This window comes from Berghia stephanieae, chromosome 3, assembly GCF_034508935.2.
Source record: "Berghia stephanieae isolate SIO BIC M18660-M18661 chromosome 3, UCSD_Bste_1.3, whole genome shotgun sequence".
NCBI lineage: Eukaryota > Metazoa > Mollusca > Gastropoda > Nudibranchia > Aeolidiidae > Berghia > Berghia stephanieae.
Genome location: NC_088362.1, coordinates 63,640,098 through 63,652,156, shown reverse-complemented (window position 1 = coordinate 63,652,156; position 12,059 = coordinate 63,640,098). Strand labels below are relative to the sequence as shown.

General features: G+C 37.4%; 2 protein-coding genes across 3 annotated transcripts in view; both read left to right on the top strand.

Annotated features, from left to right (window-relative positions):
* LOC144968184 (peptidyl-prolyl cis-trans isomerase sig-7-like) overlaps window positions 1-5,094 on the top strand; it is a 51,937-nt gene extending 46,843 nt beyond the window's left edge. For both annotated transcript variants that reach the window (XM_078906276.1, XM_078906274.1), the window contains exons 9-12: window positions 42-204; window positions 1,568-1,640; window positions 2,385-2,460; window positions 3,589-5,094. In XM_078906276.1, the coding sequence (XP_078762402.1) occupies window positions 42-204; window positions 1,568-1,640; window positions 2,385-2,460; window positions 3,589-4,119 (843 nt within the window). In that variant the 3' untranslated portion in view covers window positions 4,120-5,094. The remainder of the gene's footprint in view (window positions 1-41; window positions 205-1,567; window positions 1,641-2,384; window positions 2,461-3,588) is intronic.
* A 1,893-nt stretch (window positions 5,095-6,987) lies between these two features.
* The window catches only part of LOC144968182 (glutamine-dependent NAD(+) synthetase-like), a 31,394-nt gene continuing 26,322 nt past the window's right edge, over window positions 6,988-12,059 (top strand). Inside the window, exons 1-2 of the mRNA XM_078906273.1 lie at window positions 6,988-7,201; window positions 11,072-11,132. Of these exons, the coding sequence (XP_078762399.1) occupies window positions 7,117-7,201; window positions 11,072-11,132 (146 nt within the window). The 5' untranslated portion in view covers window positions 6,988-7,116. The remainder of the gene's footprint in view (window positions 7,202-11,071; window positions 11,133-12,059) is intronic.

The window sequence follows — 12,059 nt, the reverse complement described above, 5'->3', positions numbered from 1 at the left end:
ATAACGTTGTGCTTTCTATTTTTATCCTACTGTGTATACAGGACCAAAAGACGGGCGAGTCACTGCAGTATGCTTTTGTAGAGTTTGAGAAACAAGAGAACTGTGAGATGGCCTATTTCAAAATGGACAACGTTCTCATTGATGATCGGAGGATTCATGTCGACTTCAGTCAGTCTGTTTCCAAACTGAAGTGGAAGGGCAAAGGTTGGTTGTTACATTCTTACATTGTTATATTGTTACATTCACACAGTGTTATATTGTTTTATTGTTTTCTATTCAATCTTTTTAATCGAATCTGGTATTTTGCTAGTGAGTCTCTCTCACACACAAATAATATTGATTCAAAATGAAAATGATGATTAGGATTGCGAAAATTTGAAAGAGAGGAAGGAGAGAGAGTGATTGACTGATATATATATTTATATATACGGTCGACTATGCTTGTAGCGATGTCGTCGGGGGACCAGAAAAAAGATCGCTACATCCGAAGTTCGCTACAGCCGTTGGAAGAAAATTCAAGGGAAATAATTCCGACTATTCAACTTTGTTGTAGAGTTAATATATTGAGTTACTGCCCTTATCTTGACAAAAATTCATCGTGACCACTGTAGACAAATATTAGGTTTTTTTGTTTTTTGTTTTTTTCTATTTTATTTTTTTGTCTTTTGTGTGTGTGTTTTTTTGTGTTTATTTTTAAAGAACTCCTCCTTGTAGCGCTCTTTCAATTTCATTATTCCCGATACGGTGTTTGCCGATACTCCAAATTCAGGTGCAGCATTCTTTTGCTTTTTTCCGTTCTCAATTGCACCAATCAGTTCTATTTTTCTCTTCAAAGAAAGCACAACGCGTTTTCCTCCTGTCGCCATTGTTAAGTCGAGTTGTAGTTGTAGTCTGTGGTTGAGGCAACACACTTAATACACTGTACACTAGACTACAACACATGCGAGACAGCACACAAAGGCACTTGGCGAAGTGAGAGAGGTATATATCTAGTGAAAGAGTAGAGTGAGAGTTCGTTTCGCGTTCGTTTCGCTCTACTCTGACGCAACACGCAAGACAAGCAGCACAGATTATATCAGTGGTACGTTACACACACAAAGTGTATTGTATGTGTTGTATTGACTTGGCGAAGTGAGAGAAGTAGTGAGGAGAGTGTGTTTCGCCGTGCCGCTCGTGGCATCGTTACAACCGTTATATTTTTACTATAAAGTATTATGGTCAGGGATAAGAATACGCATCACTATAACCATCACGACGGATGTAGCAAAGTCATTACAACCGTTTGTATTTTATTGAGTTTGTGTTACATGGGTGCCTGTTCTACAGAAAAAGATCATTACTTCCGAAGATCGCTACAACCGACTTCGCTACAAGTGGAGTGAACTCTATATATATATATATATATATATATATATATATATATAGAGAGAGAGAGAGAGAGAGAGAGAGAGAGAGAGAGAGAGAGAGAGAGAGAGAGAGAGAGAGAGAGAGAGAGAGACAGAGAGATTGTTGTCACATGACCATGTGTTGCAAATGAAAGCTGAATACATGTTTTATTTTATTTCAGGAAAAGGAGTGGAAATCATGAATGACGGAGATGCTCCAAAATATGTCTTGAAAAATCAACAGAGAAAATCAGAGTATCCTTTTACCACCAGACTTAGTTATTGTTGAACAGTGTTGATTTGAAAATGCAATCTTTGGTCCATTGCCTCAATTTAGCATTTTAAGGGAGATAAGCAGACATCAGGAAGTGAATTTGATTTGATATAATCAGAAATATAAATGACATTTTTTAAAAAGAATTTTTTTTTGCTATTTAAGAAATGTTATTATTATACCCCAATCTTTTCATGTCTATCATTTCCACACATTCACGACCATGAGTCATCAATTGTGCTTTATGATCAACGCTTAAAGAGAGAAAGAGTAAAACCATCGCTTGTGACCCATGCTCATAAGTTGTAATGCAGACAGTTTTTTCATTGTCATTTTCAATTCAATTCAATTGTTTTTGCCTTAATTTTTCTTGATTTTAATATTTTAAAAAGTATTTTATGAATGGTTTAGGGGTGAGAATGGTTGTAATACTAAGATGAAATCATTGTCTTTGAATTAGGATGGGATTTTACACTGTTGAGTTGATCTTAGTCTGAGCATTGGAAAGAAAATTAGGGGGGGGGGAGGGGGGGGGGGAGGAATTCATACCATGTGATTGCACAGCTTTAGCATTGGATTATGGGATCAGGATCACATAAGATAAACAGTTTAGAAGTGAAGGTTCTTTTTTCAGAGACAAATACAGAGATGGTGGAATGACAAATTGGGAAATTTTCTTGTTCCTCATTGATTTTTCTTCATGCCATTCCTTAACTCACTGACAGTGGCTATGACCTTGTGTATGCCCATGATGAAATTGATGAGGAAGTCAGCAAAAAAGAAAAGAGTTACAAGAAACACGTATGTATTATAGAAGAAGTAGTCCTTCAGAGCCATAGGCTCATGGAGCTGGAGTTTATACTGGTTTGTATAGCGTGAAACGGACAGGACGCTAGTCTATCAGAAAGTATTTTCCACCAGATCTAACAAACCCAGCTACCCAATCACTGCTGGGTGGGGCGGGTGGTTGGATGGGAGCATCACCCTTGAATCGTATACCTATGATGTTCGCATGGGTGTACGATCCGATAGTGATGTCATTTCTTCTTCTCTTTACTAGCCTTTCCTGCTTCTTTGGTTTGTGATTGTATTTTTGACAGGGGATATTTTTTTTCAGTAAATCTTCTGCCTGTTTGTTCTTGGTTATTTATAATTTAGCTTATGATATCTTTAGGTTATGATTTTGATTTACATTTGTACTATTTTTGTTAGTGTTAGATTGCTTGTTTTTTTGTTTCAGCGGTCTCTCATATAACCTCAATTGTGTTGGAAGAGACCTAAAGCAACAAACAAACAAAAAAAAAACTGCAGGGTGGACAGGGGGGTCAGAAAATATCTCGACTGCACCCAGGATCGATCTCAGTCCCTTTGCGTGTGAAGAGAGTGCTGCATCAACTGAGCAATCGTAACCCCCAACAAAGGGGAAACCCGAAACATCCATATCATCTGTCTTCGTAATCAATTTGAAGCTTTTGTTTCCTTTTAACGTTGTTGTTTATTTCTTCAAGCTAGAATCAGCACCATTTTCACTGTTGGCAATGTGAAATTGAGTCCTTGGAAAAGACACTTTACTCACATTCTCTCACTGCACGACGATATATATATATGTGATACTCGCTTTCGAATCGGAAGGTCTGTTTTACTCACATTCACTCACTGTACTTGGATGTAAAATGAGTACCTGGCTCTTAACAGATTGTCTGTGTCTGCAAAAATTGTAATATCGCCCAATAGGCATCAATAGGTCCGACATGTTAAGTAATGCTGTTGGCTAGGGATCCCTTGTAAAGCGCTTTGAGCATGTTTAGTGGATATTGTGCTATATAAATGCTCTAGTTTTTGGGGGTTTTTTTAATGTGGTTGTAAAGGTTCTTTAATGTGAGCATTGTTTTCAATAAAATTGAAAAGAATAACTTCTTTTTTTTTCAGAAAAAGTCCAAGATGGAGGAATCACCGGAACGCTCCAGGAAAAATCATCGGTCTGATGAAAGAAGTTATGAAAGGGATGACGACAGGCTGGATGTTAGGAGAAGAGAGAAATATGATGAGAGAAATAGAGAAAGGAGAGAAAGAAGCAAAGAGAGAGATTACAGAAGACATGGTGAAGATAGCGTCGGAAGGAAGAATGTACGGCATTGGGAGAGAAAGAGAACCTATCATGATTACTCTGATGAAGATGATGGAAGGGGTAACAAGGCTAGAAAAGACATGGAGTCGAGACGCAATGAAGAAGATAGAAATAAAAAGGTGAAAAAGTCAAACAGAAGACAGAGCCATTCTGATGATGAAATGCAGAAAGAGAAAAGTAAGCATAAAAAGCACAAGTCTGAAAAGAGGAAGGGACGTTATTCTGATAGCGAGAACTCGAGTGAAGATAAGAGGAAGAGAAGTTACAGATCTGATTCTGAAGAAGAAAGCAGACGGAAGGATAAAAAGAAGAAAAAGAAAAGGATGAAATGATTGATGCAAGCGTGTTGTGTTTAGATATTTACGCATATTATTATTATTATGAATGTACACAGCGTGTATGAGAAAAACAATGTGTGTATTCTACATATCAATGGTTTTGGTCTCAAACTGTTCAGCCCTGAGAAAATAGAGTTTTTCTAATTTTAGGCCAAGGTTACTCTTCAGCCTGTCCATCATGTCTGTAAATTTTGTGTAAAACTTTCCAAACTTTCCAACAAAAATGCTACAGTTTGACAAAATAATTCATGTTAGTTTGACTTCATAGTTATATCTTCTTTAGTTTTTGGGGATTTATTTTAGTCTTCTGCAAGGTTGGATTTTTTACAGCAAATAAAAAATTAATGAACAAAAATGAATACAACAGCTTTGAAAAATAACAAAATCTCAAACCCGAACGTTTCGGGTTTAAAACCCCTTTTCAGCCAAAATTTAAAATAATTAAAACGTTAATACTATACATCACTTAAAATCTAGACATACTACAGAAAAATGTCACTGTAAAGCGTGGCTCAGCGGTAGTCTTTGTTTCATACCCAAAAGGTACAAAGTTTGATCACCTGCCGCTGCTCTGTGTAGCCTTGAGCAAGTCACCTCACCCTAGCTCAATTTGCAGCGCTGCACTGTGGCTCACACCAGGGTTATTCCAGTCTTCCCTTGGAATAGACCCTTGAGACAAATTTCCCTATGGGATGAATGAAGGGAATTTTAATTTATTTTTATTTCTCTGCTGTCTTTCTGGATTTTAAGTGATGTATTAATGTTTTAAAATTGTTTTTGTTGTTGGCCAAGGAAGAGTTTTGAGCCTGAAACGCCATCGGTGTGTTGAAGGTACACAGCGTGTAAGAAAAAAAATATTAGTATTGATGAAGATAGCAAAAGGCCATGGAAATCAGCAGCAAATATGTTTGTAGAGTTGTTTTTAATGACCAATTTGTAATTGTAAATAATAAACTTATGCAGATAAAAGCTCGCTTGGTATGATTTCAAATTTTATTGTATACACCCACAATCTCCATCCCAGCTTACTCTCTCTGAGGTTAAGTTGAATTGGAGTCCCCAAATAGCACAGTTGGTAGAGCACTCACTTCACACACAAATGGACTGAGATCAATCCCAGGTGCAGTTGAGGTTTTTTTCTGACATCGCTATCCACCCAGCTGTAATCGGGTAGCTGGGTCTGTTAGATCTGGCAGAAAGTATTCCGTGATAGACTAGAATGCTATCAAGCAATAATTGCTATTTTCTTTCCATTTCACGCTATAGAAACCTGGATAAACTTCGGCTCCGTGGGCCTAATGGCTCTGAAAGACTACTTTTTAAAAAAGTGTAAATGCTTTACTGAGGACAATACTGACTTTAAATTGTATTAGTCAGACTATAAATGTTTAAGGTTAAACATTGTTTTGTGTGTTCCTACGTTTCATCCGGCTAGCAGATGTGAATTTTTAAACGCATAGCATCTATATGTCGAAAACTGTGACCATTGTTTATTATGTAGGTACTTATGAGTTATGAGCACATTTTACAACGTGACATTGAATAATACATACTATTGATCGTCCCCATTCTTAAGGTCATGTTTTACCCCCTGAGTGTTCATCTTATGACTAGAGTGAGATCAGCCACAGTGCAGTACTGGAAAGTAAGCATAGGGAAAATAGTAATGAACACTAGTCTATCGCAAAGTACTTTCTGCCAAATCTAACAGACTCAGCTATCCATTCATTGCTGGGTGGACAGGGGAGTCAGAAAAAATCTCGACTGCACCCAGGATTGGAGATAAATTGTGCATCAACTGCAGTGCAGTACTGGGAAGTAAGCAGAAGGGGCTAAGGTTCTTGCTTGGAAAAAAATGAGATACAGACAGCAGGACTTGATCTTATTCTCTCGGATGGAAGGGCACAGCCTTATTAAAACTCGGCCATCTCAGTCCTAGATCAACTTCTTGTTCTCAGCTTGAGTACTTCAGAGCCATTGGACTCATGGAACCTGAGTTTATCCCAGTTTCTATAGCTTGAAACGGACAATAACAATTCGTTGTTAAGGACACTAGTCTATCGCAACATTTTTTTCCAACAAATCTAACATTCACTGTTGGGTGGACGGAAGTCAGAAAAAATATCAACTGCTCCCGTGATTGATCTCGGTCCCTTTGCGTGTTAAGCGAGTGCTCTACCAACTGAGCCAATTGGGACCCCCATAGTCCTCTTGTGCTACTTTCTTTTTTATGTTTAAGTACTTAAGTCTGTGTAACCCAGTGTTTTGGATATTATGGCAGAAAGTGCTTTGTGATAGACTAGTGTCCTATCTAAAGGGTAGCAAGCAATTGCTTTCTAGCATTTGTATAGGACACAAGTTAAAACCTATAGAAACAGGGATAACTTTGGATGTAATATATAACTTAAAACTCCGATGGACAACTCTTGTTGTGTGTGTGTGCGTGATTTTGGTAAGGAAAAGGAGGGGAGGGAGTGATAAATGTATACTGATTTAAAAAATAAAATGTTCTGTTCACCCAAAGAGAATTTTTCTCAGGGTCTACTCCATAGGAGGAATACAATAACTCATACTCATGCGTCAGCCGAAGTGTAGCGCCGCAAAGGAAGCTAGTGCTAGACCGAGGTGGTTTGCTCAAGGCCACATAATATGGCGACAGGCATTTGAATTCTGCGCCTTGTTGGTCACGAAACAGAGGTCCAACCACAGCACCAAACTGTCCTTTACGGTACGGTAACATGAACAAGTCTATGCTGGTTGCTGCGAGGCATTATTTCTCTTTTTAAAATCATGTATACTATTCGAGTCCATGGCACTATTTCGAACCCCTCCCCCACCCCGCTTCCTTAAGGGTGAAGGGACATTACTCTGCTAGAAGCTCTTCTCGGCAACCAAGTAGACAAAAACAAGAAGCTGTAGTCCACTCCTCGGGATATCCATCCTTGTATTTTCTCTAAGCACAGTTTTCTTTGCATAAGCAATTGAGTAAAAATGGGTCGCAAAGTGATTGTTGCAAGCGTATCATTGAATCAGTGGGCTATGGATTTCCTAGGCAACATGAAAAGAATAATTGAAAGTAAGTACATCAGGAATCATTCTGGGTTTTCGCTCAAACTCACCATGACAACAATACTTTTTTCCAAGAAAAAGAACGGTAGCATCTAATTTTAGAATTCCCAAGAAAAGAGTTGATAAGACATTATTAATAGAAGCTGTAATTATTGCCTATTGTCCTTGTACACGACTGAATTAAACAAGATATCTTGGTCTTGATTGTGCCGGCTCTATTTCTCGGAATGCTCAGTGCTCAGGAAAATACTTGAATCAGCTAACCTCCAGTAGCTGATGGGCTACAGACCCGATGTCGATGCAAAAGTTAATGCCCAAACAGAGTGGACAGGGAATTCTCACGAATCATCAAGCTAGCGTTTTTATTGGACACTTTGTTGACAAAGACCGATTTTATCAAAAAGTTGTGCTATCGCGAATACTCCATGGCGCGTTCTGAGGCGTTCAATTTTGCACTTTGCGCTGCACTATCAAAATCAAAGGAAGAACAGAAGTAAACGTAAATAACAAAGCCAAAGTCTCAAGACGGCAACAGAGGTTGAAAGACAGGATAGCACAAACTCGAGATAGAAAGTTGGGAATAAAAGACAGAGCATCCAAGGACTGGCAAAAGAAACCCCCCAAAAATGCATACACATTCATCATTGACACAGACACTCTTGCAAATAACAAAAAAAATCTTGAGAACCGAAACCGTTCAGAAAAATAGAGATCAAGTTTATTTTCTGAGCATTTGGAGAAATAGTAACTTAGAAACTTCGGGTTTTTTTCCTTTTTTTTTTTATCATCTCCCATTATGCCACTGCTTTTCATTCTGACTAGTGCCAAAAACATCTCTTTGACATAACTTTTTCAGGATGCCATGATGCAATTATTTTTTTCCCAACCGTACTCATTTATTCTTATTGCTACAGATACTAATAATAATAATAATAAAATATTGTATGCAGCCACGGTCTTCAATTTATTTATAAAGTTTTAGTTCAGATGTTTTGGTTTTCCATCCTATCAATGAAATGAAATAGACAATGAGTAATATACGGAGTCAAATGTGAGATGAGAGGATCATGTTCATGGGGAGTTTAACCCTCTCGTGTTCAGATTATTTTTGGGGGAGTAGATAATGAGATCCCTATATGGCCATGTCAATCATGTAGACATCCTTTGATGATATAAGCCTACCCTTTGATGTCTGCAGTTGCATTTTCGTTTTCTACGGTCTTTCATGGCTAAACTCAGAAGCCATTTCATATGTCCGTCCATCACCAAATTTCAAACTTTCATTCTCGTGAGTTCTTAAGTTTTTTGACCAAAGAACGATTGGCTATTGAGCATCTTGACCCTTCAACGATTGGTCATTCTGACACTCACCTGTCAACAGCCATCAACAATACATTGAGTCATCGCTGAAACAGTGAAAGACGCTCATCGCATAGTTGCGTCACAATCACCACATTGTTGAATAAATTATCCAGGCATGGTTGATAGGTAAAAAAGCCAAATTATGTTCTAGTTACATTTGAAACAAATTATATCACTGCTCTTGTCTCATTGAGATATAAAGAATGACATAAAAATCAAGAAAATAGGCCGATAAATAAAAAGGTTGCTAAAAAAAACTAAAATAAACAAAAGCAATTTTTAAAAACAAATTTATTGGTAAAACATTTGGTTTTCAACTGATTTTTCTGAAATAAGGACCAATGTTTTTCTTTTTTCAAGCTGATTTCAGCAATGTGACTTTCAAATTCCTCAGAATCATATTTTTTACTTTTAGATTTTAGGCTTACTTCAAAAGTTGTTATATTCCTTGCATAACAATAGCGTCAACATTGACGGTGTGAAGTGTCTTCGTTTCGGCCAGCCAGCTAGATAGCCTGTGATTGGTCGAAGACTTTGAGACGTTTGATTCACAATTCTACACGTATGGACAGTGGTGGTAGATCAAAGAGGTGTAACAAATTTATTTACCAACTATTTTTCTTAGTGCTAAAATTACAAAGTAATAGTTTCGCATCAGAAAAAATAACTCTGAAGTTCCTATCTCTTTATTACAATAAAATTGATACCATGAATGACAAAATCGCCCCACAAATAAGGGAGTTATAAATTATTCATAATATTTTTAAAAGTTTACAAAAATTGTTATCAAAGTCATTTTTCATCACCAAAGTCATAACTTTTTTTCCGATTTTTACCAAACAAAGTGCAATGTCATTGATTTTCATCGCAAATAAAATAGGATCCAAAATTTTATTTTCTGTCGGTAAATCTATAAAAATCAAAGCTGAAAACATCCTGCGACAGTGACAGGCCTGTCATTTCCTTCACAGCAATTGGATTTTACTTACTGAGGCCAGTCTTGACTACCCCGCCCATGAATATTCTGCTGTTGTCAGTTTTTGTTGGGTTGAATCTTACAGAGTTAAGCTACAATGGTGGCACATTGAATAAAGTACTTCCTTGTAAGGAAACTTGAATTAAACGATTTGCAATGAATCGATGAAAAGTGTGCCAGGAATTTCAGACAATAAATTAATAACAGTGATAAAAATGAATGAAAATAATTCAGTAGTTGTGGTAGGAGTAGTAGTTGTATTAATAAATAAATAAATAAAATAAATAAATTCCCTTTATTCATCCCTAAGGGGAAATTTTTCTTTAGGGTCTATTCCAAGGGAAGACTGGAATAACCCAGCCGTCAGCCGCAGTGCAGCGCCGCAAAGTGAGCTAGGGCTAGGTGACTTGCTCAAGGCTCAAGATTATTCCTCTTTGTTGGATTTTGGGCTTGTTATAGGTGATCTCAAACTAAGTACAATGGTGGTATGCTCTTGGAATCTACATCTGATCCCTATTTGTTCCCAGTTACCCTATGTCTTACTTTTTCTTGGGTGCTTTAATTGTAATTCTAGAACTTTTTACTATCCCATTTTCTTCCTTTTTACTGGCGCTGACATAACTAACCTTAATGTGTTGCAAGCGCCGTAAAACCCTTAAAAACAAACAAACAATAGTTTGTTCACCGTGTCATGGTTTTTCAGTGTTTCTCAGGGGTGGTTTGTCATATTCCAATGACTCATCATCATCTTCATTGTCTAGGCATTGTCTTTTGTGTGGCTGAACGGAACTCAGTATATCCTGAGATGTAAGTTCATGGCTGATGGGTATATTGTTGTCCATTGTAATGAATTTATCAAATGCTTCGGCCGAAATTTGTGTGGAACGGGAACAATATAGTTGATATAATATGACTGTTGGTTGTCACTCCAACCGCAGATGTAGCGATTAAGCGGAGATGGTGTGTGATTAAGCGGAGCCATTATATAGAAAAATTCCATTTTTAGGAGTGTGCGATTAAGTGGAGTGAACTGTAGTACTGAACTAATTAGTAGTTGTAGAAGTAGTAGTATTAATAAAAGTAGCAGTAGTATTAGTAGTGCGATGGTGGTAGTAGTATTAGTAGTGTAGTGTAGTGGTGGTAGAATTAGTAGTACCTAATAGTAGCAGTTAGTGATATTAGTAGAAGTGTAGTGGTGGTAGTTGTAGTAATTATAGGAGTAAAAGTAATAGCATTAGAAATAAAAGTGGTAATAATAGTAGTGGAAGTGGTAGCAGTTGTAGTAGTGTATCAGTAGAGAGAGGAGCAGCAACAGTAGTAGTAGTAGTAGTAGTAGTAGTAGTAGTAGTAGTAGTAGTAATAGTGGTAGGAGGAAGAGGAGGCGGAACAAAGTCATCATACTACGGTTGTTGCTGTTGTTGTGTTTGTAGCAGTCGTAGGAGGAGGAGGAACAGTCATCTTACTACGTTTGTTGCTGTTGTTGTGTTTGTAACAGTATCAGTAGGAGTTACAATTTAGAATTTTAACTATTTCTTTCAGGTATCAGACTTGCCAAGTCTGCTGGGTCTCGATTTCGATGCGGACAAGAACTTGAAATCTGGTAAAAATATTTATATTGCCTCATTTTCCCTCACATAAAATGAATTGGGTTATCTATTTGTGAAAGCATACTCATTATCCTTCGATGTCTAGTAAATTGTATGCATGTATGTATGTATTTGTGTATCTATGTATGGATGGTTGGATGTAAGCATGCATATATATGTAGTATTTTATACATACCTATTGGAGCCTCTGTCAATTGAGAGGTACATGCATGGTATTAATGTTTTTTATTATTATCATAATCATCATCATCATCATTACTATTGCTATTATTATTGTTATTATATTCAACAGACATCTCTCTCTCTCTCTCTCTCTCTCTCTCTCTCTCTCTCTCTCTCTCTCTCTATCTACCTCTCTCTCTCTCTGTCTCTCTCTCTCTCTGTCTCTCTCTCTCTCTCTCTCTATCTCTCTCTCTGTCTCTCTCTCTCTCTCTCTCTCTATCTCTCTCTCTCTCTCTCTCTCTCTCTCTGTGTGTGTGTGTGTGTGTGTGTGTGTAAAATTTATTGCTGTAAATGTTTTTTAAATAAATTATTGAAAAAAAAGAAAAAAAAATATTGAGCTTTTATATAGCGCAATATCCACTTAACGTGCTCAAAGCGCTTTACAAGGGGTCCCTGGTCAACAGCAACATTTAACATGTAGGACGAGACATGACGCCTGTTAGGCGATATTACAATTTTTCGGACAAAGACAACGCTGTTAACGGCCAGGTACTCATTTTACACCTGAGTACGGTGAGAGAATGTGAATAAAGAGTCTTTTCCAAGGACTCAACTATGCGTCGAGCGAGGCTCGAACCCAGGACCTTCCGATCCGAAAGCGAGTGTCATACCCCTAGACCACATAGCCGCACTATTAGTATTATTTCTTTTTCTCAGTGCAAAACGCTTTTAAAGTGTTCTAACAACTTTGTACAAGG